General features: G+C 43.3%; 1 protein-coding gene across 2 annotated transcripts; it reads right to left on the bottom strand.

The window, feature by feature from the left end:
- Window positions 1–827: 827 nt before the first annotated feature.
- Window positions 828–25,679, bottom strand: rnf14 (ring finger protein 14). 2 transcript variants are annotated; one of them, XM_033029230.1, is made up of 8 exons: window positions 25,521–25,679; window positions 20,303–20,463; window positions 18,206–18,354; window positions 15,395–15,898; window positions 10,765–10,993; window positions 8,803–8,975; window positions 4,680–4,810; window positions 828–1,366 (listed from the first exon to the last, which is right to left on the bottom strand). In XM_033029230.1, the coding sequence occupies exons 2-8, from the start codon at window positions 20,454–20,456 to the stop codon at window positions 1,297–1,299; spliced, it is 1,410 nt and encodes a 469-aa protein (XP_032885121.1). In that variant the 5' UTR covers window positions 20,457–20,463; window positions 25,521–25,679; the 3' UTR covers window positions 828–1,296. The 2 variants fall into 2 exon arrangements, with proteins under 2 accessions (XP_032885121.1, XP_032885122.1); XM_033029231.1 differs by lacking the exon at window positions 25,521–25,679 and adding an exon at window positions 20,904–20,956.
- Window positions 25,680–25,927: the final 248 nt, after the last annotated feature.

The raw sequence follows: 25,927 nt of genomic DNA, 5'->3' as shown, positions 1-25,927 counted from the left end.
TCATGGGCTAAAGGAGGGTGCTGTTTAACAAACAGCACCTAGATATTCTAAAAGTACAACGATTTACTACGCTGAGGGAAAAAAGGAATCGTTGTTTAAAATGGGGGTGAAAAAGGGAAGAGAAGTCAACAAAAAGATGACTGAGCAAATTCTTAACTTCTTGTTTTAATGTGTAGTGATTTGTTGCTTAGGTCATCTCGTAGAAGTGCAGCTGCCAAATGGCTTAAAATTTGAGGGTTGCTATTGTTTTGCAGTAGGTGATAAGTGGTGCCTCAGACGTTAAAGGAAGTGCGAAGAATCGCTGAACTAAGGGCAACTTCTTTCTAATCATTCTATTTCATTGTCTCATTTGTTTTTTTTCCTATGCTCTTTACAAACCATTGCTATAAGTGAGACATAGAAACATCAGGACTGGAATAAAATCGATCCAACTTCAGTACTAAAACCAAATCCATTTCAATAAAACATCCCCACACAAATTTGTTTCCCACACCATCTCCAACCACATTTCTGAGCCAAGATTAATTTTCAAAACTTCATAATTAGGCATCGCATCAAGATAACATTTTATCATCAATGTGCAGAAAGAAAGGAACTGCAGATGCTGGTTGAAACTGAAGATAAGACACTAAAAGCTGGAGTAACTCAGCGGGTCAGGCAGCATCTCTGGAGAAATGGGAACAGGTGATGTTTTGGGTCGAGACACTTCTTCCGACTGAAGAAGGACCTCGACCCGAGACGTCATCTATTCCTTCTCTCCAGAGATGCTGCCCGACCCGCTGATTTACTCTAGCTTTTTGTGTCTATCTTTTGCCATCAATGTCCTGGCCAATAAATCAAAGGCCACAAAAATAAGTCCACAATAGCAATTTGGCAATCTGAGTGTTACGTGAAGATTTATGATTTTCTCAAAGAGTTTTCTGGGGGGAGGTATTGGTATAGTGGAAAACAAAACTGGAATTAAAAACTGATCATCATTTTTTTGCCGTTAATTGCCTCTGAAAATGGCTCCCAGGAACAGCTTTCAACTAATGATTTCCACCAACTGGTTTCCACTCAATGCTAGAACATGATTTTGCCTCAAACTTGCCTGCCTGTTTTCCACTTCATATGCTTGAAAGCTGAAAAATAATAATTCAAATTATGATCTAGACATTTCAGTGTAGTTAATATGACGGCCACTGAGAGATATCTTGACCACAATTGATTAGGCTGGAAGTGAAAGCGACTTGCCAGTTTCAAATGCTTAACACAGAAGCTTTGTGTAATGATAAATCTTCGGCAAACGTCAGAAAACTACAAAAAAATGTCTTCGTCATCTTCATCACTCAGCAAGTCTTCGTCAACCTCGATACCTTGGAAAAGCCTACAAGATAAACAAAACAGTTATATTCTTGGAACGCACGGTTCGCGACAGTTAGCTGTGGTTCAGTAGATAGCATTCACTACTAAAGGCTCAAAGGTTGCGCAAGTCATTCCACAGTGGTGTGATCAGCAGAAAACAAAGATTTCCACTCTGCCACGGTTCCAGTATAGACTTCGCTGTTGGAAGTAGTGTCATTATAAAGAGACCTGTCATAAGGTCATAAGTGACAGGAGTAGAATTAGGCCATTCGACCCATCAAGTCTACTCCACCATTCAATCATGGCTGATCTATCTCTCCCTCCTAACCCCATTCTCCTGCCTTCTCCCCATAACCTCTGACACCCGTACTAATCAAGAATCTATCTATCTCTGCCTTATAAATATCCACTGACCTGGCCTCTACAGCCTTCAGTGCCAAAGAATTCCACAGATTCACCACCCTCTTACTAAAGAAATGTCTCCTCATCACCTTCCGAAAAGAACGTCCTTTAATTCTAAGGCTATGATCTCAAGTCATAGACTCTCCCATTAGTGGAAACATCCTCTCCACATCCACTCTATCCAAGCCTTTCACTATTCTGTATGTTTCAATGAGGTCCCCCCTGATTCTTCTAAACTCCAGCGAGTACAGGCCCAGTGCCGACAAACGCTCATCATAGGTTAACCTACTCATTTCTGGGATCATTCTTGTAAGCCTCCTCTGGACCCGCTCCAGAGCCAGCACTTCCAGTGTTGGAAGACTGGCGGATGTGAAATACTTTATTTTGAAAAGATGGGGGTGTGTTCTACTTATCCCACAATAAACACGACTAAAACTGGTTATAAACACAAAAAGCTGGAGTAACTCAGCAGGTCAGGCAGCATCTCTGGAGAAATGGAATAGGTGATGTTTAGGGTCAAGAACTCTAAAACTCTTCTAAAACTGGTTACCTGGTGATGATTACATTGCTGTTTGGGAGAGCTTTCTCTATGCAAACTGGCTGCTGCATTTATTAATTTACTAAAGTTATTACACATAAAGTGTGGTGGCATTGTGGCACAGCTGGTAGAGTTGCTGCCTCACAGCACTAGCGACCCAGGCTCGATCCTGATCTCAGATGCTGACTGTATGAAGTTTGCATGTTCTCCTTGTGATTGCTTGGGTTTGCTCCGGCTTTCTCCCATTATCCCAAAGACATGCAGATTTTTAGGTGAATTGGCCTCTAAATTGCCCCGAGTGTACAGGGAGTCGATGTGAAAGTGGGCTGACATAGAACTTGTGTGAACGGGTGATAGATCTCGGGAGCGGGTTATGGGGAAGGAGGGGGGGTGGGAGAGAGTGTTAATTTATGTAAATGTGAATCCATGGGTGGGTTTGGGGAGGGAGGGAGTGTAAAAGGTATGAGTATGTGAATGTTTGAAGTTCTTTTAAATGGAGAGACACAGTAATCTCGTTGTATGTGACACATGCAATGACAATAAAGCATTCTGATTCTGATTCTGATTCTAGATGGGGTGGGGCAAAGGCCTGAATCCATGCTATATCTTGCTATCCATCCATCAAAAGTACTTCAGTAGCTGTCTGAAGAAGGGTCTCAACCCGAAACGTCACCTATTCCTTCGCTCCATAGATGGTGCCTCACCAGCTGAGTTTCTCCAGCATTTTTGTCTACCTTTCATTAGCTGTAATGCACTTTCAGACCCCTAAGTTATAAAGGATGGTTATAAAGGATGGTACTTGGGGTTTTAAATTACATCTTTAACCGCATTCCAATTCCAGATCACCATTCATTCTCACATCTTATCCTCCTGAATTCTTTCTTGTCCCACTACCTTTGAATTGCTTACATCCCTGCCGAAGCAAATGCTATCCCTTTCTCAAAATATCCCATATTGTTTCTAGTATTATACAATATATTACAACTCCCATAAGGAATAAGGGTGATGAAAAACATCTAAATGCAAGGGCACTACTTTTCTGATGTGTAAAAAGACTGTTGAAATATAGGTGAGACCACACCTGGAGTATTGCGTACAGTTTTGGTCTCCTAATCTGAGGAAAGACATTCTTGCCATAGAGGGAGTACAGAGAAGGTTCACCAGACTGATTCCTGGGATGTCAGGACTTTCATATGAAGAAAGACTGGATAGACTCGGTTTGTACTCGCTAGAATTTAGAAGATTGAGGGGGGATCTTATAGAAACTTACAAAATTCTTAAGAGGTTGGACAGGCTAGATGCAGGAAGATTATTCCCAATGTTGGGGAAGTCCAGAACAAGGGGTCACAGTTTAAGGGTAAGAAGGAAGTCTTTTAGGACCGAGATGAGAAAATCATTTTTTACACAGAGAGTGGTGAATCTGTGGAATTCTCTGCCACAGAAGGTAGTTGAGGCCAGTTCATTGGCTATATTTAAGAGGGAGTTAGATGTGGCCCTTGTGGCTAAAGGGATCAGGGGGTATGGAGAGAAGGCAGGTATGGGATACTGAGTTGGATGATCAGCCATGATCATATTGAATGGCGGTGCAGGATCGAAGGGCCGAATGGCCTACACCTGCACCTATTTTCTATGTTTCTATGTTAATACAATAAAAGATTGTTGAAATATTAATATAATAATTATACAGACTATCCTTGATCAGACTTTGATGGCTTTACCTTATTCTCTTATCATGTATCTATACACTGCAAATGGCTCGATTGTAATCATGTGTTGTCTTTCCCCTGACTGGATAGCACGCAACAAAAGCTTTTCACTGTACCTCGGTACACGTGACAATAATAAACTAAACTAATAATCATATTTCTTGCACGCTTGCACATCTTCATAAGACTTATAGGACCTGCTGTGTACTGTATTTTGTGTTCAATAAAGATCTCTGTCATCTCGGTTCAGCCGCGGGCCAGCGGCTGCGTGTGCTGGACTGGAGGGCGGCAGTTTCGACCACCCCCGGGCCGCGGTGTTTGAACCGGCCCGTTTTCGGGGTTCGGTGAGCCGCGGGACTGTTGTGCCATCGCCCGGTGGGGAAACGCCTCAGCGCAGAGGGAGAAGAGGAGGGAAGAGACAGTAACCCTAAGATTTTTGCCTCCACCACAGTGAGGAGGTGCTTGGAGGATACACTGTGGTGGTGTTAATTTGTGTTTATTGTTGTTTATTATTGTATGATTGTATGTATGACTGCAGGCACGAAATTTCGTTCAGACCGTAAGGTCTGAATGACAATAAAGGTATTCAATTCAATCTCTGTCTTCTAAACAAATCAGCCACTAACTAATACCGCAAGCTTCTAGAATTGACAATGAAAGTCGCATTATTAATACGGAAGGAAACTTACCCATTGAAACACGGTGAGTTGGAATTACTGAAATGTCCATATGGATCCAGTCTTGGTAGTGGACAAATGCAAAGCCAACAGAAGTAGTGTTTACAGCCCGTGCAAGTCATCTTATTGCATCCATTCATCTTCTGGAAAGACATACGAGTCACAAGTGTTTTATTGTCATACGTTCCGAAATGGAGCACTTAACTTATTTTAAATTCTTTTTAAGTAGCTGCAGCACAACAAAATATGTCAACATAGTAATCGGTGGACAGCATTATGAACCACAAAAATAACTTTAATATACAAAAAAGAAAAATATAGTGCAAGGACAAAAACAACCTGTCTTCCTCATATCCGAGGAAGGATGTGCTGGCCCTGTAGAGGGTCCAGTTTACAAGAATGATCCCAGGAATGTATGGGTTAACTTATGATGAGTGTTTGACAGCACTGGGTCTGTACTCGCTGGAGTTTAGAAGAATGAAGTGGGAACCTCATTGAAACGTACTGAATAGTGAAAGGCTTGGATAGAGTGGATGTGGAGAGGATGATTCCCCTAGTGGGAGAATCTAGAGGTCAAAGCCTCAAGATTAAAGGACCTTCCTTTAGGAAGGAGATGAGAAGGAACTTCTTTAGTCAGAGGGTGGTGAATCTGTGGAATTCTTTGCCACAGAAGGTGTGGGGACCAATTCAACAGATATTTTTAAAGCAGAGATAGATTGATTCTTGATCAGTACGGGTGTCTGGGTTTATGGGGAGAAGGCAGAAGAATGAGGTTTGAAGGGAGAGATAGATCTGCCATGATTGAATGGTGGAGCAGACGATGTGCCGAATAGCCTAATTCTGCCGATTGTAGTAGGGGGGGAGAAAGCTAGGTTCAAGTTCAAGTTCGCATTTATTGTCACTTAACCAATTAGTGTACAGTGAAATTTGAGTTACCATACTAAGTGAAAGAAACACAATACACACATAAAATAAAATGTAACATACATCCACCACAGTGGAATCCACATTCCTCACTGTGATGGAAGGCAATAAAGTTCAGTCATCTTCCTCCTTTGTTCACCCGTGGTAGGGGCCTTTGAACCCTCCACAGTTCGCCGCTAGACGGTCCGATGTTCAGACCCTCGCGCCGGGATGATCGAAACTCCGATGTTGGGATGGATCGGAACACTCCGCGGCATGGAGCTCCCGAGTCGGCCACTTCTTACCGGTGACAGCGGGCTTTACGGTGTTAAAGTCCACAGGCCCCGCGGTCGGAGCACTTCTTCTGGCGTTCCTCGGCAAGGATCGCAGCTCCGCGATGTTAAAGTCTGCTTCGCGCCTGCGGCTAGAAGCTCCTTATAGGCCAGCCTCCAGGAAGGGCCGTACCAATCCAGTTGTTAGGCCGTGGGGGGGGCACGGAGATGAGACACTGAGAAAGTCACATCTCCGTCGAGGTAAGTGACTGAAAATAAGTTTCCCCCTATTCCCCCCCCCCCCCCCCCTCCTCCCCCCACATAACCTAACCTAGAAACATTGAAACACACATTTAAAACATACTTAAAATAATAAAAACAGAGAAGGGACTTGACAGACTGCTGGCGAGGCAGCCATTGCTGGCGCCACCCAGTGTAATGGAAGGCAATAAAGTTGGGGGCACAACAAAGCCTGGCAAGTGATAGGTGGACAGAGGTGAGGGCAGGTTACCAAGTAGACCTTGATGGGCCAAATGGCCCAATTCGGCTCCTATTAATTATGACCTTATGAACCCCCTGGTGCAATCAAGGCAGTTCGTAGTTTAGTTGTCGTTCGTAGTTTTCAATAGCCTGATGGTTGTTTGGAAGAAGCTGTTCCTGAACAGTAGTTTTCAAGCTCATGTACCTTCATCCCGATGGCAGGAGTGAAATGAGTGCGTGGCCAAGTGTGGGTTTTTGATGACGCTGGCATCATCAAATAATATATTATAGACAATAGGTGCAGAAGCAGGCCATTCGGCCCTTTGAGCCAGCACCGCGATTCAACATGATCATGGCTGATCATCCACAATCAGTACCCCGTTCCTGCTTTCTCCTCATATCCCCTGACTGCTATCTTTAAGAGCCCTATCAAGCTCTCTCTTGAAAGTATCCAGAGAACCGGCCTCCACCGAGGCAGAGAATTCCACAGACTCAATACTATCTGTGTGAAAAAGTGTTTCCTCATCTCCGTTCTGAATGGCTTACTCCTTATTCTTAAACTGTGGCCCCTGGTTCTGGACTCACCCAACACTGGGAACATGTTTCCTGCCTCTAGAGTGTCCAAACCCTTAGTAATCTTATATGTTTCATAGCAAAAGGATTTGAGGCAGAGAATTCCACAGACTCACAACTCTCAGTGTGAAAAAGTGTTTCCTCATCTCCATTCTAAATGGCTTATCCCATATTCTTAAACTGTGGCCCTTGGTTCTGGACTCCCCCAACATCAGGAACCTGTTTCCTGCCTCTAGTGTATCCAAACCCTTAATAATCTTACATGTTTCAATAAGATCCCCTCTCATCTTTCTAAATTCCAGAGTGTACAAGCCCAGCTGCTCCATTCTCTCAGCATATGACAGTCCCACCATCCCGGGAATTAACCTTGTGAACCAACGCTGCACTCCCTCAATAGCAAGACTGTCCTTCCTCAAATTTGGAGACCAAAACTGCAGACAATACTCCAGGTGTGGTCTCACTAGGTCCCAGTACAACTGCAGGATTGAAGTATCTGTTATATCATTTGACAATATAATAAAGAAACGGAAAAAGGTAATTAAATAAAAACCCAATACAATGCAAAATAAAACAAAGCCTGAGTCCCTAGTGCGGTAAAACACTTTACTACAGCAACCCAATGCAAAAGGGACAAAAAAAATAATCAAAATTTGGTAATGGTGAGTTCTTGACAGCGATTTGAATTGTAATTGAATTGTAAGCAAACATTTTATAGATGGCATGACACCTTTAAGAACAGCACAGTGGTGCAGTGGTAGATTGCCGCCTTGCAATGCCAGAGACCCGAGTTCGATCACGGGTGCTGTCTGTACGGAGTTTGTACGTTCTCCCTGTGACCATGTGGGTTTTCTCCAAGTACTCCGGTTTCCTCCCACATCCTAAAGACGAGCAGGTTTGTAAGTTAATTGGCCCCAGTATGTTCGGAGTGAATGCGAATGCGAAAAATAACATAGAACTGGTGTGAACGGGTGCTCAATGAATCGGCACGGACTCGATGAGCCGAAGGGCCTGTTTCCATCCTGTATCTCCAAACTAAAGAATAACTGTGTCTCTAGGAAAATTCTGAAAATATATTCCAGCCAATGACCAAAAATTGGTCAGCTGTAATGAAGTTTTATTTAAAAAAACCTTTGGAAATGTTGCTTTCAATTTATTTCAACTTTTATCCATTTTAAATAGAATCAGACCATTTCTCTCGAGAATCTGCAGATACTGTTAATACAGAATTAAAACAGAAAATTCTGGAAATATTCATCGTCAGGCAGCTTCTATAGAGGTCGTCACAAGCTGTTGTTTTCACATTGCTCATCCTTGATCAAAAAAATCTTGAAGGCAAATTTTTAAATATGTAACAGTCTATTAATTCAAACCAATGAAATGGAAAATTATTAAACTATTGAGTTTTAATTTGTTTAGTTTTTAGAGATACAGTGTAGAAATAGGTCCTTCGGCCCACTAAGTCCACAGCGACCAACAATCACCCATACGATTGTTCTATCCTATACTCTAGGGACAATTTACAGAATCCAATTAACCTCCAAACCCGCACGTCTTTGGGATGTGGGAGGAAACCGGAGAAAACCCGGTCACAGGGAGAATGTACCAACTCTGACAGACAGCACCCGTAGTCAGGATCGAACCGGGGTCTCTTGCACTGTAAGGCAGCGAGCAACTCTGCCGCTGCGCCACCGTACCACTCTGTTCCCAACTGGAGATTTGTCACAATGACAAAAAAATTGCAAAATCTATTTACACACCAATTCTTCAAAAGTTGGAGGTGCTTTTAAGATCCTGAAAGATTCTTTTAAAATTCAACGGACAAAGAGAAGTTCATAAAATGACGTAGTCCAGTAACGCAACTATGTTGCAAGAAAATCCAGTAAGTGTATGTGGGCTGATCAACTGACCTGTATGTTTGTGCCACAGCGTGGACATGGCTTTGAGTTCTTCTCCAGCCAATCCTGGCTGCACAATTCCTCCACTGCTTTTTCAATCACTCGCCGACCATATGTCTTTTCTAAAAGTTTTTGCCCAGATTCATCCGATGCCAAGTACTCGTCCCGCAACTCAGAAAGTTTCTCTGGAAAGAAAACGGCAAATAAAGACTCAGAAATATGGAGCTCATAAATTAAATTTCTATTCCCATACCTCGATAAATGTGAATAACTGTATGAATAATTCTTTATTGCCCCTGAGATTGGATGGAGATGGTAGAAACCCCCCCACCCCACCCCCCAAGCAGGTGGGACTAGCATAGATGGGACATGTTGGTCGCCATGGGAACATTTGGCCGAACAGCCTGTTTCTATGCTTTATGACTATTTAATAATCCTATTCTTTATGAAATTCATTTTCCTGTTACTCATTCTTACGTTGCAGTTGCAAGGAACAAAATATTACAACTTCTGTTGATTTCTTTCTTGCTCAAAATTACCAAAACACTAGAGATGAATTTCAAGAGCAAATTAGAGTCATTGGGCTATACGGTGTGGAAACAGGCCCCTTTGGCCCAACTTGCCCACGCCGGCCAACATGCCCCATTTACACCAGTCCTACTTGCCTGTGTTTGGCCTATATTCCTCTAAACCTGTCCTATCCACATACCTGACCAAATGTTTTTTAAGAACGCCGTGACAGTATCTGCGTAATTTCTGATGAATTATAAATTGTGCACTGATGGAAGCATGTTATTCTGAAACTCCCTTTCCCCTTCTCCTGTCCCCTTCCATCTAGCTTCACTTCCTCTGGCTTCACATTTTGCAACTCTTCTCTCCTTGTCTCGCAGCCTTTTCTGTTCATCCTATATCTGGCATCTGTCCACACATCTGCCAATCAAAACCCCCCTCATCTGTATCCACCTATCACTCGCCTGCCTTTGTCCAGCCTCCACCTCAATCATAAAGGTCCCCACCCAAAACGTTGCCCATCCACACTCCCCAGAGATTCTGTCTGACCCACTGAGTTAATGTTTTTTTGTAAACTAGTATCTGCAGTTCCTTGTGTCAGGATGTATTACTAGCCCTTTGTTTGCCGTTTGCAATTCAGTTTTCAACATAGTTTTAATATAGGTTACACAATAGTGAACCAGACAGTCTGTGATAAATTTATTTAATTGTAGCGCCACCAAGCTATTGTTCTTAAAAGAAATACAAGAATATTTTCTAATGCTAGTTAAAAACAAAAATTCTTTAAATATGTGGCCCATTGAGCAGCTGATAGAAAATAGTGATTACTTAATATTACGTAATAGTGAATGGGCAGTAACATGTAGAAGGGGGCAGGGAAAATCCCTTTCCCCCTTAGTTTAAAAACTAAATACCTGTAGTTTAAAATAGTTTTTATTTTTTTTCTATGGATGTACGGAAACTTAATTATTTCTTCTATGTAAAGCACTTTGGTTTCAACGCGAGTTGATTTAAACGTGCTATATAAATAAAATGTACTTACTTACTAAAAACTAGTTTGAAACAGTTCACTAATTCTTCAAAACGTTTTATATTTGGTATCTGTCTGCATATTTTAATTTAACAAGGTCGGAACTGATTTCTTCCCAGCTGTTATTAGGCAACTGAATCATCCTACCACAACCAGAGAGCAGTGCTGAACTACTATCTACCTCTTTGATGACCCTCAGACTATGCTTGATCGGACTTTGCTGGCTTTATCTTGCACTAAGCGTTATTCCCTTATCATGTATCGATGCACTGTGAATGGGTCGATTGTAATCACGTATTGTCTTTCAACTGACTGGTTAGCACACGACAAAAGCTTTTCACTGTACCTCTGTACACGTGGTAATAAACTAAACTAAGATGTTACATGCAATATAACGATTTTTAAAAAAAGGCTGAGTGGAAGCATGTTCTTACCTGACTTTAATTTACAGGGGGAAATTCCATGGTAGGCCATTTCGCACAGTGCACAAAACGCGTAACGACATCCTGGACACACGCCCATAGTGCTGCCAGGCTCAAGCAACACCACTGACCTGCAAACGCTACGAGGGCAATAAGCCACATCTGACATGAGGTCTAATGTGGACTGAAGGAGCAAGCGATCGTACCGTGCAAACATCTCCTCCTCGACTAGCTCTTTGACCTGCAAAGATGCGGCATTTGTAAAACTCAAATTTAAGACCTCACAAGTTGCTCCTTCACGTTTTTGGATCTTTTTCATAAACATGGATTATAGAATGCAACATAAAGGGCGGCACTGTAGCGCAAGGGCGGCACAGTGGCGCAGCGGGTAGAGCTGCTGCCTCACTGCGCCAGGGACCTGGGCTCGATCCCAATCTCAGTCGTTTTCTGTGTGAAGTTTGTATGTTCTCCCCGTGACCACATCGGTTTCCTGTGGGTGCTCCAGTTTCCTCCCACATCCTGAAGACATGTAGGCTTGCAGATATATTGATCTCTATAAACTGGCCCTAGCATGTAGGAAGTGGATGTAAAATTGGATAACATAGAACTAATACATACAAGTGATCAATGGTCAGTGTGGACTTGTTGGGCTTGGTCCTGTATACATGCTTTGATCCTTCAATCAATCAATACTATTTTTTTTTTAAACAGGAAAAACTGAGTTGGTCGAACAATCATTTTGAAGTGAGGATCAGAGTTTTATTTTTAAGGTTGATTAGTTTTCATTTGGATCGGAACAAAACAAAAAACAGGCACATTTATCTGCCACCTTTCACTGTATTCCAAAACACTTTACAGACAATTAACAACTTTTGAAATGTGTGCCACAGGGTACTTTAGGAAAAGTGTCTGAAGAAGGGTTTCGACCCAAAACGTCACCTATTTCCTTCGCTCCATAGATGCTGCCTCACCCGCTGAGTTTCTCCAGCATTTTTGTCTACCTTAGGAAAAGAGCAGCAGGTTTGATGACTGTGGCATGATAATGACCAGTTGATGTGTTTCAGTGATGTGGATGAGGACCAATATTGGTCTGAATATTGCGGATACCTACATGTTCTTCAAAATTGTTCTTTGTGTCCTTTTGTGTCCACTTAAGGCAGCAGACTGGACCGTATTTTAGATATGCAAGTCACATCCAAAGATACACGTCACACCCACAAAATAGCACTACTGACCGCCCAGCACAGCAGTGTCAAACTAGAATACAGAACCTTCAGACTTGCAGCTGAGACGGCTACTAATTAAGCCACATGTGTCACTTTATGTCCATGTTAAGATACAGGGATGAGAGGGAGGTTAAGGTGGAGTGGAAGGCAGGATAAATTGCAGAATAAGTGATCGCTGGTGGGTGCAGACTCTATGGGCCGAAAGGTCTGTTTACGCTCTGTATCTCTCAAGTCTAAAAAATTGGAAGTACAAGGTAAAAAAGATTACCACAATAAAGAAAAAATGTTTATTAAGGCGCAAATGAAAATAAAGTTATTTCTATCTGAAAAACTGTTAAGAACATCATTCTGTGGGCAGAAGGCTATGAGCACTTTCAAAGAGATGAAATTGTGTTTCTTAAACTATTGCGAGCTTTGCCGGAACCATATGTTGTTAAGAGATTACAGTGCAAAATCAATGGAGAATTAAAGTGGCAGACAATGGAGATTCAAGGCCATGCCTGCAGAAAGAACAAAGCTATTATCTGTGTTGGCTTCCCAATGTATGGACCATACTACGAGCAAAGAGCATGCGATATTACATTGAAAAGAGCTTGGAAAATTGCTGTTTCGCTTGGAGAGTTGGTGGAGAAATTGTCAAACAGCAATTGTTGTATCTCCTGTCGTTGTATTATAAAGTGCTGTGGAGAGGGGGAGAGAGGGGGGCGAACATGGTCAAGAGCTGTAGCAAGGCGTTGAAGAACTGACTGATTGAAAGGCCCACTGATCCACACTGACCATCGATCGCCCATTCACACCAGTTCTATGTAATCCCACTTTCTCATCCACTCCCTACAAACTCGGGGCAATTTACAGAGGCCAATTAACCTACAAGCCCTTCAGAATACTTTGATTCCTAATTCACCACCAGTGTGACAAAATTTTGTATCATCAGAAAACCGATTAATCATTTCTCAAATAGTTATGTCTTTAATCATGCCTCCTACATTTAAAATTTCATTAATTACTGTCACTGTATGTCATGTTGTCACTTGCGGGCGGAGCACCAAGGCAAATTCCTTGTATGTGAATACTTGGCCAATAAACTTATTCATTCATTCATTCCGCATCCAACATACTAGCACACTGTCATAAAGAATTCCATTGTTGAATAATGGCAAAGCTTGTTTGGTGGTTCGAGCAGGACAAAAATTAACCTGATGTGATTTCAACCTATAGTGCTGAGGTGCACAGCACTGGATAGTTTAAATGTATTGAAGTACACCTTCAAGAGAAAAAGGCAAAAATCATAAATAGAAACAAATGCAAAATAAATTTTAAATAAAAAGCTGATATGGTTCTTGCTTAACATTGGAAGCATCATAGTACAGGTGGAAGATTCTGAGATCTTGGGGCTATCCCGCAGTCTAGGCATAAGCTTAGGGGCGACCGCCTTTGCCTTTGCGGTTGCAGCTCCTGGAATGTGGAACAGCATCCCCCTTCCCATCAGAACTGCCCCCTCCATCGACTCCTTTAAGTCAAGACTAAAATCTTATCTATACTCCCAAGCCTTTCCTGACGTCCACTGAGCGAGGGCTATATGTATATATGTATGTAGTTTGTTTGTTTATACTATTCTTATAACAAATGTAAAGCACTTTGGCCAACGAGAGGTGTTTTTTAAATGTGCTATATAAATAAATGTGACTTGACGTGACTAAAACCAATAAAATACATTCAGGGTATCACCAGCCGATTAAGAGAAGCACCAGACTGAATAATAATATCACAAAGGATTATAATGGGAAATTGTTTTCAATGATAATTGACAAGGGGGAAATGAGTAAGTCAGGCAAGGCCACAGAACTGATCGACATTCTTATTGCATTGAAGAGGGTTTTGAAAGAGAATTGCACTTAAATTATTACTCCCTCGTCTGAAATGCGAGGTTAGATAACAGAGTGAGAGAAGGTTTAAACTGATATGGCAGACAGTCATGAAACAGAGAAAGTGATTAATAAGGGCAAGACATTTAAAAAATTTGAATACCATAAGAAGAAAAATGAACAGCAGTGTGTCTGAGTCATGTGTGTATTGATGCAAGAACTGATAATACAATATGGGCGGCACAGTGGCACATCAGCAGAGTTGCTGCCTTACAACACCAGAGACCCGGGTTCGATCCTGACGATGGGTGCTGTATGTAAGGAGTTTGCACATGACCGCGTGGGTTTTCTCCAGGTGCTCTGGTTTCCTCCCATATTTCCTCCCCAAGACGTGTAGGTTTGTAGGTTAAGGTGTAGGTTAATTGGCTTCTGTTAATTGTCCCCAGAGTGTAGGAAAGAACTAGTGCAAGGGTGATCAATGGTCAGCACGGACTCCGCGGACTGAAGGGACTGTTCCCACATTGCATCTCTGAAACTAAAACCATAATACAACAACAAGAAAAGCTACTGGATTTTTTTCTGGAAACTAAAATGGAAAATTCTGAGGTCTTTGATTACCATCCTGTGAGCACTTGCAGATGTAAAATCTCCACTCTTCAGTAGAGTACCAAACTGTTGCTCTCTAAATCTAAAGACAGAATTTGTACCAATCAACTGCAAATGTTAGACACAAAAGGCTGGAGTAAACCAGTGGATCAGGCATCATCTCTGGGGGAAAAGGAATAGGTGATGTTTCTGATCGAGACCCTGAAACGTCACTTATTCCTTTTTCCAGAGATGCTGCCTGACCTGCTGAGTTATTTCAGCCTTTCGTGTCCGTCTTCGGTTTAAAGCAGCATCTACAGTTCCTCTCTACACAACTACAAATGTTACATATATACTTGGATGATAACAGCGGAGGTGTTCTAGGAAAAGCCCGACGTACTATAGGATGATGGACTATGCCCGAGATAGATATATACAAGCATTATGAATTTCATAGTGTGTTGAATGTTTCGGAAGCAACTGCAGATGCTGGTTTACACCGAAGGTAGACACAAAATGCTGGAGTAACTCAGCGCGACAGGCAGCATCTCTGGAGCGAAGGAATAGGTGACGTTTCGGGTCGGGACCCTTCTTCAGACTGAGAGAAGGAGCTGCAGGTGCTGGTTAAACTTATTTATTCATTGTTTTACAGGTCACACTGCTAGTGAAAGACCTCGTAGTGAAGAGTGCCAGTGGTTGTACGAGCAGTGAAGTGGTTAGGATGGAGAAGATAATTCTCGATAAGCTGCAGTGGGATATCTACGCGGCAACAACGGTAGACATCTTGAACAGAGTAAACATTCGACAGTCAGAGGAGAGGGAAACTAGAGGTATGAAGGGATTGACAACCAGACCAATTCCATTCTACTGTTGTTATTATTCAAAATAAATGAATAATTTATTTTTTCAAAAATAAATTCAAATATTGCTAAAAATGAAATTAGGATAATAATCAGACGATCTTACTTGGGCTGGTGTAGCAATGGAAGCGCACTCTGACTCCGGACAGTTAAGGCACTGAACATTTCCATCTCGGATCTGAATCTCAAAATATTCCTTCATACAGGCTCGACAGTACACGTGTTTACACTCCTTAAAGTATGTGCAGTCAGTCCCCAGCTTCTCAGAAAAGCATACACCACAAGTGAACGCCTTGCCATTGAAAGTTTGCTGTTGCTGCTTCTGATCAAAATCCAAGATCTCACGCAAGATGCTACCCCACGAGGCCACATCCCGGATAGCCCTCGGGTCAAGGGGACACTCGGCATTATCCGGCAATCCAAGCTCTTTCTTACCCTTCGAGAAAATGCATTCAGATGTTCCTTTAACGTCTCTTCGGATTTCCAATGGTGACTCAATGCACAGAAAGGAGAGGGTCTCTTCTTTTAAGAATTGCATCCATGAAAATAGCACCACACAATTGCCACTGTCTTTCCAAATTTTATCCAGGTAAGTACAAAGTGCAGAGAGCTGTTGGGAGACAAGTTGGGAGATGTTAGTAAATGACACGTGGAATAAGGTACAGAGCTATCAGAACTACAATGAGCACAGCATGGTTTGTACCAGGCACGTGCCGTCAGGGTAGGCAAGGTAGGCAGTGCCTACCCTGACTAAAATTATAAAATGGTAATTATTTTATATATATAAAATATATATAAAATGGTCATAAATAGTAAAGGCACGGGAGAATTATGCTTCCCTAAGAGATCGATCTAAAGGCACGGGAGAATTAGGCTTCCCTAAGAGATCGATCTAAAGGCACGGGAGAATTATGCTTCCCTAAGAGATCGATCTCTTAGGGAGGCATAAATCTCCCATGCCTTTCATCCGCAGTACATTTTAAACGCGGAAGTATGTGCTACTCATGTGCTTCAAGCCATCAGTGGCAACAGTCCATAAAGGCAGCTGAAATTCTGCCTTTACACCGTGGACTGCGGGCATGTGCTGCGCTGTGCGCTGCGCACCTGCCTACCGCGCATGCGCACGCGCAGGTTTCTTGGCGCATTTTTCAAAGATGGATAGTGATTACCTGAAGAGTTTCCCGACGCAAACTTACGAGGAAAAGATCAAAATAATTGAAAATGGCAGGCCAACGCCAGAACTTAAAGAACTTCAACAGCGCAAAGGATCAAAAATAATTAGAACATTTAAAACAGCTTGGTACAACAGGAAACAAAGAGAGAAGAATGGATTTCCTGTACAAATAATATGGTAAGTAAATTTCTTTGAGCTATGTTTTTAAATACTTTATTAAGAGATTTGTACCTATTGAAGATAAATTACTTGATAAAAGTCGAGAGAACAATCCGCGTATGCGCGGTTTCCACGATTTAAAAAAAAAGTTGACTGAGAGCTCACCGGGGAGAGAATAATCTGCGCATGCGCGGTTTTCAAGATTTTTAAAAGCCACTGCCTACCCTGACTAATTCTCCCAAAAAGGAACAGGGAGAATCAATGTGCATCAATAAATTCCTCACAATTTGTTACGGCCTGAGCTATAGTGAGACGTTGAGAAGGCTAGGACTTTATTCCTTGGAGCACAAGAGGATGAGGGGTGATCTTGTAGAGGTGTATAACATCTGGAAAGGAATAGATAGGGGAATCAAGAATCAGAGTACATGGGGGGGGGGGGGGGGGGGAAAGATTTAATAGAAATCTGAGCAGGTACTTTTCCCCCCCCCACATGCACACACAAAGGGTGGCATGTGTATGGAACAAGCTGCCAGAGGAGGTAGCTGTGGCAGGTACTATCACAAAGTTTAAAAAACATTCGCACATATACGTGGATAGGAGAGGTTTAGGTGGATATGGGCCATACACAGGCAGGTGGGACTAGTGTAGATGGGGCATGTTGGCCGGCGTGGGCAAGTTGGGTTGAAGGACCCGTTTCAACACTGTATGACTTTAGTTTGTGATAAGCAAGCCTCTCTAAGGGTTTCTCTAAGAGTCGCAGAAGATGCAACACCTGTCGTTATACCTCCTCCCTCGACTCTGTCCAGAGACCCCGACAGCCCTTTCAGGTTAGGCAGAGGTTCACTTGCACCTCCTCCAACCTCATCTACTGTATCCGTTGTTTAAGATGTGGACTCTTATACATCGGCAAGACCAAACGCAGACTTCGCTCAGCTTGCTTGAACCAACCTGATCTCCCGGTTGCTGGACATTTTAAATCTCCCTCCCATTCTTACACAGACCTTTCTGTCCTCAATCTCCTCCATTGTCAGAGTGAGGTTAAACGCAAATTGGAGGAACAGCATCCCATATTTTGTTTGGGCAGCTTACAGTCCAGTGGTATGAATATTGATTTCTCTCACTTCAGGAAACCCCGGCATTCTCTCTCTCTCTCTCTCTCTATCCCTCCCCCACCCAAGTCATATTAGCTTCTCATTCTCACTGTACAAACAGCTTACAATGGCCTGTTTCATTTATCATCGTTACTTTTTTGCATATCTTTCATTCATTGTTCTTTATCTCTCCACATCACCGTCTATATCTCTCGTTTCTCTTATCCCTAACCAGTCTGAAGAAGGGTCTCGACCCGATACATCACCCATTCCTTCTCTCCAGAGATGCTGCCTGTCCCGCTGAGTTACACCAGCTTTTTGTGTCTATCCTCTCTAAGGGCTCTGCAGATTACCTTGAAACTACAACACAAAACAGTTGTTTGCCCTAGTAACATATGCCAAAGTCTACCCTGATGATTATTATCTCCCGTCCATAATGCTCCCACATAATGTTGAAATATAATATTACAGGAAATAAGAATGAGTCACAAACCTGGGCTCGGAAAAGCCACTTGCAGCTCAAGGTATACTTGGGAGGAGAACACGATGGATAATCCGGTGGAAGATCAAAGTTCAGCACAAGAGGGGGCAGAAAGGAAACTATATATTCAATCAGATCCTCCTTATTCTGCTTTTCATCGCCTTGCACCAAGAGAAGAACGTTAGTGGTTAACATTTTGTTGTAATTTTGGTAATCAATCTTATAAGAGCACCAGAAATCATAGGAGTCAATCATTCAGTCCTTCATGCCTACTCCACCATTCAATTAGTGTTTGGTTCTCACGATACAACATGGAAACAAGCCCTTCGGCCCACCAGGTCTGCGCTGACCATCGATCACTTGTTCACAATAAGTCTATGTTATCCCAGTATCTCATCCACTCCCTACACACTAGGAGCAGTTTACAGAGGCAGATTAACGTACAAAACCGCACGTCTTTGGGATGTGGGAGGAAACCAGAGTAGGTGGACGAAACCCATGGGGTCACAGGGAGAACATGCAAACTCCATACTGACAACAGTATCAAAGTCAGGATGAAATGCGGGTCTCTGGCACTGTGAGACAGCAGTCCTAGCAGCTGCACCATAGTGCCGTCCTTTATTAGATTGTGGCACATCTTCTACCTCAGCACCAATTTCCTACACTGTCCCTATATCCCTTGATTCCTTCAATATCTAAAATTCTATTGATCCGCTGCAAATATATTGGGCAATGGTGCCTCTACTGCCGCCTTGCACAGTGAATCTCAAAGATTCATCACTATTTTGGCGATGAAACTTCTGATTTTATCGCGAGGGGATTTATCGCAGTCGCTGCCTCAAAAAAGCTGGCAGTATCATCAAAGACCCACACTATCCTGGCCACACACTCATCTCCCTGCTACCTTCAGGTAGAAGGAGCCTGAAGACTGCAACAACCAGGTTCAGGAATAGCTACTTCCCCACAGCCATCAGGCTATTAAACCTGGCTCGGACAAAACTCTGATTATTAATAACCCACTATCAGTTATTTTCACTTTATCAGTTTATTTATTCATGTGTGTATATATTTATATTATGGTATATGGACACACTTATCTGTTTTGTAGTAAATGCCTACTATGTTCTGTGTGCTGAAGCAAAGCAAGAATTTCATTGTCCTATACAGGGACACATGACAATAAACTCATTTGAACTTGAACTGGATCTGAATGGCTGTTTCTTAGACACGGTAACCAGGAGAAACATCATCCCTGTGAAGTTCTGAAATATTTTATCAATGTGCTCACCTCTCGCTCTTCTGAACTCAAGGGATCAAAGGACCCACCTGCTTAATCTTTCCTCAAACAACAAACATGCAGGAGTAATGCTGTGGAGAGTGGTCCTGACTTCTCATCTACCTCATTGGAGACCACTGAACTATCTTTAAACAAGACTTTATTGGACTTCACTGTTATATCTTGCATTAAATGGTGCACCATTTATACCTTTATCTGTGCATTGTGGACAATCTGTGGATTGTCACCTTATCGTGGTGGAGAAGCTTGTGTGGTCCTGAGATCCTGAAAGCGATGCCGTCTGGAGCTATGCTCCTGGTAGGGCCACCCATGGTGGTAAGGTCGACGGGGAGGTCTCTGACAAAGAGTAATCCAACCAAGACCCCAACAGTGGAACAGGCGGAGGACGATGGCTGACTTTAGTGGAGCGTCACAACGGGAAGGCGGATGAAGGCTGCAGCAAAAAAGGGTCTCCGGTCGTCTTGGACTCCATGCCACTGGATCCCGACCCAGATCTGTCAAGGACCATGGGGTGGCTGTCTGTGCACGAGTCTCCCCACGTTAAACAAAGTCACGCACAGGCGTCCTCCATATAGGGAATAGCACCCTGGAGACACCCATGGTCAGCCATGACCGAAGGGGGCATAAGAAGCGGACAGCTTGATTATATTCATGTTTAATCTATTCTTTCACTGGATAGCATGCAAACAAATACTTTTCATTGTGCCTCTGCACACATGACAATAATAAACTAAACCAAAACTAAATTTGCTGCACTTCCTACCTGGGATTCATATTGATTTTTTAAAACAATAATCTGCGCTTCAACTTACCGTAAACAAATATTTTGAAGCTTGATGGTAATTCCAAACAGACGTTTATTTCTCCGCCCTGCGAGGACTCTGCGCGCCTAAATTCATCCTCATCGTAAATACTGGCAAGGGCCAGCAGCTCATCTTCTTGCTCTTCTCTATCCCTGGAGGACATCTAAATTCTGGGAAAGTAGACGGGGGTCTTAAAAGAAAGTGCTGACACCAAGTCGTGAGTTGCAAGCACCCATCTTAAATCAATTTTTCAACCCATTCTCACTTTAATTTCAAACGGATAAACATATTTGGGTGAGTGAGTTAACAGGAAACTCCCTGGGAGCACACTACACTTGTGTGAGAAATGACGGATGTGAAAACCCCTTTCAATAAAATGACATCACAATGATAAAAATTGTTACAGCTCACCCCCTCGAAAAAACTACGAAGGATCAATATTTTTTTAAATAATTCAATCTTGAAAAGCTATGGCTTGCTTTGTCATCATTAATGCTATATTAGCAAAGTAAAGCACTATGGTAGACATGCGTTATTATCTTTGTATGTTGAACTTTGATTGAATTGATCGAATGAAAGACACAAGATGGAGACAGGCTCTTTGGACCACCGAAGGTAGACACAAAATGCTGGAGTAACTCAGCGGGTCAGGCAGCATCTCTGGAGAGAAGGAATGGGTGACGTTTTGGGTCGTGACTCTTCTTCACACTGGTTAGGAATAAGGGAAACACTCCTACACTCTTCGGCCCACCGAGTCCACGCCGACCATCGATCACTTGTTCACACTAGTTCTATGTTCTCCCACTTTCTCATCCACTCCCTACACACAAGGAGCAATTTGCCGAGGGACAGTTGGCCTACCTATTTGCATTCTCCGGGATGTGGGAGGAAACGGGAGCGAGAGAATAATAAAGTTACAGCAAGGCTTCCTGCTCTTCATCTGCATCCAACAACTATAATGGGAAGATTTCAGACAGAGCAGCAAATATAAGCATGAACTGATATTTTTCATATCTGGGGCGGATTCCTCCCAAGCCCACTGACACTCAGCCAAATCCCTCAATATCTTAAATAATGGACAAGATTTAAATGAACACCCATTTCTTATTCCGATAAAGTGGAATAACAATCCACTCTGCAGTTTGTTCTCCAGAGAGCACATGGTTTGTAAAGAGTTTAAAGCTAATAAAGTTAGTTGTAACAAATTCTGGGTAAATCAGAATTGCATTTAATCCACTTTTTGGGGGATTAAATGCACATATATCGAACATTGTTCTCTGTGCCAGTTATAAAGTTTGACCACATTCTCACTGAACCAATCACCTCCACATATTAATCTATTAAATGTCCAAAAGTTGGCGGCGCGACTCACCCGTTGCAGCGGCCCCTACAGCCTGTCTGTCTTTTTTTTCTTTTTTTGTCTAGTTAAATGTAGTGTTGGTGTTTTTTAATACTGGTTTTAAATGTGTATATGTGGGGGGATGGGGGCAGGGGGAAACTGTTTGAAATCTCTTCCCTGTCTGGGAGACCCGACCTTTTCCCTGTCGGGTCTCCGTTGTCGTTGGGGCCTAGCACCGTGGAGCGGCCTCCAACCTGAACGACCCGGGGGCTCGGGAGAATGCGGAGCTGCGGACTCACCATCGTGGGGCTGGCCGGCCTCAGAGCGTGGGGAGCGGTGGTGACTCGCTGCTGCGACTCGACTCCTGGGGCTCGGAGGCTCCAGCAACGCAGCTGCAGGTCCGGTGGACTGGAACATCGGGAGCTCGCGGGTCCGGGGGGAGAGAGAGACCGCTTCCCGGAGCTCCCGCAATGCGATTTCTCCAGCCCGTGTCGCGAGGTTGGAACGACCTGGAGCGGGGCCATACATCGCCCGGCGCGGCTTCATGGCCGTGGGATATTCCAGCGCCCGCCGGGGGCTCCAACTTCGAGACCTTTAGACCAGGAGCGGGGCCGTAAATCGCCCGGCACGGCCTAAAATGGCCGTGGGACTTATCATCGCCCGCCTGGGGCTTGGACATCGGGAGAGACATGGAGAACAGGGGAGAGAAAAGACTTTGCCTTCCATCACAGTGGGTCCACTGTGATGGATGTTTGTGTGAATTAAATTGTGTGTACGTCTAGGAATTGTCTTTGTTTGTATGGCTGTGGAAACAGAATTTCGTTTGAGCCTCACTGAGGCTCAAATGACGATAAATTGTATTGTATTGTATTGTATCCCAGTCATTCCTTCTTCTCCATGCTCCCATCCAGCAGAAGGTACAGACGCTTGAATGTGCGCACCACCAGACTCAGGAACAGCTTCTTCCCCTGTTATCAGGCCTGCCAACAGCCCTTCAATAAGCTAGGGTACTATCCAATCCACCACTACCCCATTGTGGACATTGGACTTACCATATTATGTACTCTGTATCTTCTCCTTTGCTCTACCTATTGTACTTGAGTTTGACTTGATTGTATTTATGTATAGTTATATCTGATAAGCTAGCAAGCAAAACAAATGATTTGATCATTTGGATCAATATTAATGATTTGGATGACGGGATTGTGGGCTTTGTGGCCAAGTTTGTGGATGATACGAATAGGAGAATAGATGGAGGTACACAAAAATGCTGGTGAAACTCAGCGGGTGCAGCAGCATCTATGAAGCGAAGGAAATAGGCAACGTTTCGGGCCGAAACCCTTCGGGACAGGTAGTGTAGAGAAAGCAGCGACTCTGCAGAAGGACTTGGACAGGTTGGGAGAGTGAGAGATGCTATATAGTGTAGCAAAGTGTAGAGTCATGCATTTTGGTAGTAGGAATAAAGGCATAGGCTATTTTCTAAATGGGGAGGGAATCCAGAAATCTGAGGTGCAATGGAACTTGGGAGTGTTGGTGCAGGATTCCCAAAAAGTTAATTTGCAAGTCGAATCAATAGTAAGGAAGGCAAACGCAAGGTTAACATTTATTCCAAGAGGGTTAGAATACAAAAATAGCGATGTCATGCTGAGGCTCTATAAAGGCACTGGTCAGGCCGCATTTGGAGTATTGTGAGCAATTTTGGGCCCCATGTCTGAGGAAGGATGTGCTGGCTCTGGAGAGGGTCCAGACGAGGTTTACAAGAATGATTCCAGGAATGAGTGGGTTAACATATGATGAGCGTTTGAAGGCATTGGGCCTGCACTCACTAGAGTTTAGAAGAATGAGGGGGGACCTCATTGAAACTTACCAAATAGTGAAAACATTAGATGTGAAAAACATGTTTCCACTGGTGGGAGAGTCTAGGACGAGAGGTGTTAGCCTCAGAATTAAAGGATGTCCCTTTAGGAAGGAGATGAGGAGGAGTTTATTTAGTCAGAGGGTGGTGAATCTGTGGAATTCTTTGCCACAGACGGTTGTGGAGGTCAAGTCAATTTAAATGCAGAGAGAGATAGTTCTTGATTAGTACGGGTGTCAGGGGGAATGGGGTTAGGAGGGAGAGATAGATCAACCATGACTGAATGGCGGAGTGGACTTGATGGGCCAAATGGCCTAATTCTGCTCCTGTCACTTATGACCACTTATAAAGCTTTTCACTGTGCCTTGGTACACGTGATAATAATAAACAAAAAACAATTTCAATCAAGTTTGTACTTATAGTTATCCTTATAGTTCTCCAATGCCAGTCAAAATCTATTATAGATAAGAAAGATGAGAAATGATTTTCACGACGAGTTATGTCTAAGTATATTGGCCAGTACAACAACATTTACATTGGTGCCAGATTGTCGGACTGTAATGCTGCAAATGTCAAAAGTATTAACGGTGGCTTTACAATGAAAATTAAATTGTGGATATCATCGCCAGGTTTGTGCAGCATCTCAAGAAGGTTAAACATTTTTAGTAAAAAACCCCCCAAAGATTTTGTGATAGATGCCTTGAATCCAAACAATTTAAAGAAAACTATAATTTAATGCTTCTAAAACAAATTTTAAACTGATTTTGATTAATAGGCTTTCATTACTTGATAAACTTGATTGAATGGTTCAACAAGAATTACATGCAAGTGCGTACATAGCTAATTACCATCCAAAAGTGTTTGCAGATGTTGCTTTCATTGCTGCATGATGAAATAAGAATGCAATCCTATAACCCAAGGGAGGTCTGAGCATATGCACGCCTGGTTATGATCACAATCCTGTTTTATTGTTATTGAAACAAGCAGTCCAATTACTCAAACTGAAGAATAACACATATCTGACAAGAAATTAATTAGTTGTCCTAGTTTGCACATACATGGCACATGTAATATTCATTGGTATATGGTCACACTGATCAGTTCTGTTCTGTATTTATTTATGCCTACTATATTCTGTTGTGCTGAAGCAAAGCAAGAATTCCATTGTCCTATCTGGGACAAATGACAATAAACTCTCTTGAATCTTGAATATTAATAAGTTGTCATACGTGTAGGAAGGAACTACAGATGCTGGTTCAACCCGAAGATAGACATAAAAAGCTTGAGTAACTCAGCATCTCTGGATAGAAGGAATGGGTGACGTTTCGGGTCTAGACCCTTCTTAGACGCCTGAAGTGTCTCGACCCAAAACGTCACCCATTCCTCTCCAGAGGTGTTGCCTGTCCCGCTGAGTTACTCCAGCTTTGTGTGTCTATAGTCAGTTGTCCTAGTTTGAACATACATAACACATGCATCAGTACATTAATCAGTAGTCCTAGTTTGCACATACAAGACACACCTTCACACTCGCCATAAGAACGACAGAGACAGATTTTAAATGCTTGGTTTAACTTACTCTGGGCAAGGACTAAGCTTTATACAGCTTGTCCTTCCTTTCCAAGTATAATGTCCCAGGCCGTCTTACATGAACCTCAAGTTCAAGTGAGTTTATTGTCATGTGTCCCTGTATAAGGACAATGAAATTCTTGCTTTGCTTCAGCACACAGAACATAGTAGGCATTTACTACAAAACAGATGTATCAGTGTGTCCATATACCATAATATAAATACATACACATGCAAAGGCCAAAGGATAACCTTGGCGCACACACACACCACCGTCTAACTCAGGCACTTCTCCCACTTGGACAAGGTTTGGAGGGACGCGGGGCCAAACGCGGGCATATTGGACAAGGCTGGATGAGTTGGCATGGGCGAGCTGGGCCGAAGGGCCCCTTTCCCTGGCGTATACGACTAGCTCTAAATGTGTCCGTGTTGTGCACTCAACGGTGGCGCGCCCGTTGCATTATTACCGGTGAATCCGCTGTCGAAGTGTTCTTCTGTCTCTCACGGTCACCCACCAGTTCCAAAGCAACTCCTCCAGTGCCGCCGCCGCCGCACACACTGACTCCTCGTCGCCGCCGCCGCCGCACAACCACCACCTCAGCGCCGAGCGCGGCTGGGCGGGAACGGAGGCGCGATGACGAAGTCGGCCGGGCGAGAGGCGCGATGACGAAGTTCCCCGAACCTGACGTCAAGCCGAAGTCGGCCGAGCGAGAGCCGCGATGACGAAGTTCGCCGAAGCTGACGTCAAGCCGAAGTCGGCCGAGCGGGAAGGGAGGCGCGATGACGAAGTTTACGATGACGACGATGATGACGACGAGACGAACGAACCCCTTGTTGCTGCCCCGAAGCCGATGGTGTCCGGGAATGCACGAAG

This window comes from Amblyraja radiata, chromosome 11, assembly GCF_010909765.2.
Source record: "Amblyraja radiata isolate CabotCenter1 chromosome 11, sAmbRad1.1.pri, whole genome shotgun sequence".
Classification (NCBI taxonomy): Eukaryota; Metazoa; Chordata; class Chondrichthyes; order Rajiformes; family Rajidae; genus Amblyraja; species Amblyraja radiata.
This window is presented reverse-complemented; position numbering and strand designations above follow the sequence as displayed.

Excerpts from the sequence above, each read along its gene's own strand:
- rnf14 (XM_033029230.1), bottom strand. The coding sequence starts at position 20,456 with ATGTCCTCCAGGGATAGAGAAGAGCAAGAAGATGAGCTGCTGGCCCTT. Across the intron at positions 10,994-15,394 it reads CCATTGCTACACCAGCCCAA|GTCAAAGAGCTAGTCGAGGA; the intron begins GTAAGATCGTCT and ends GCATCTTTGCAG. Across the intron at positions 8,976-10,764 it reads CCCCTGTAAATTAAAGTCAG|AGAAACTTTCTGAGTTGCGG; the intron begins GTAAGAACATGC and ends TTTTCTTTCCAG.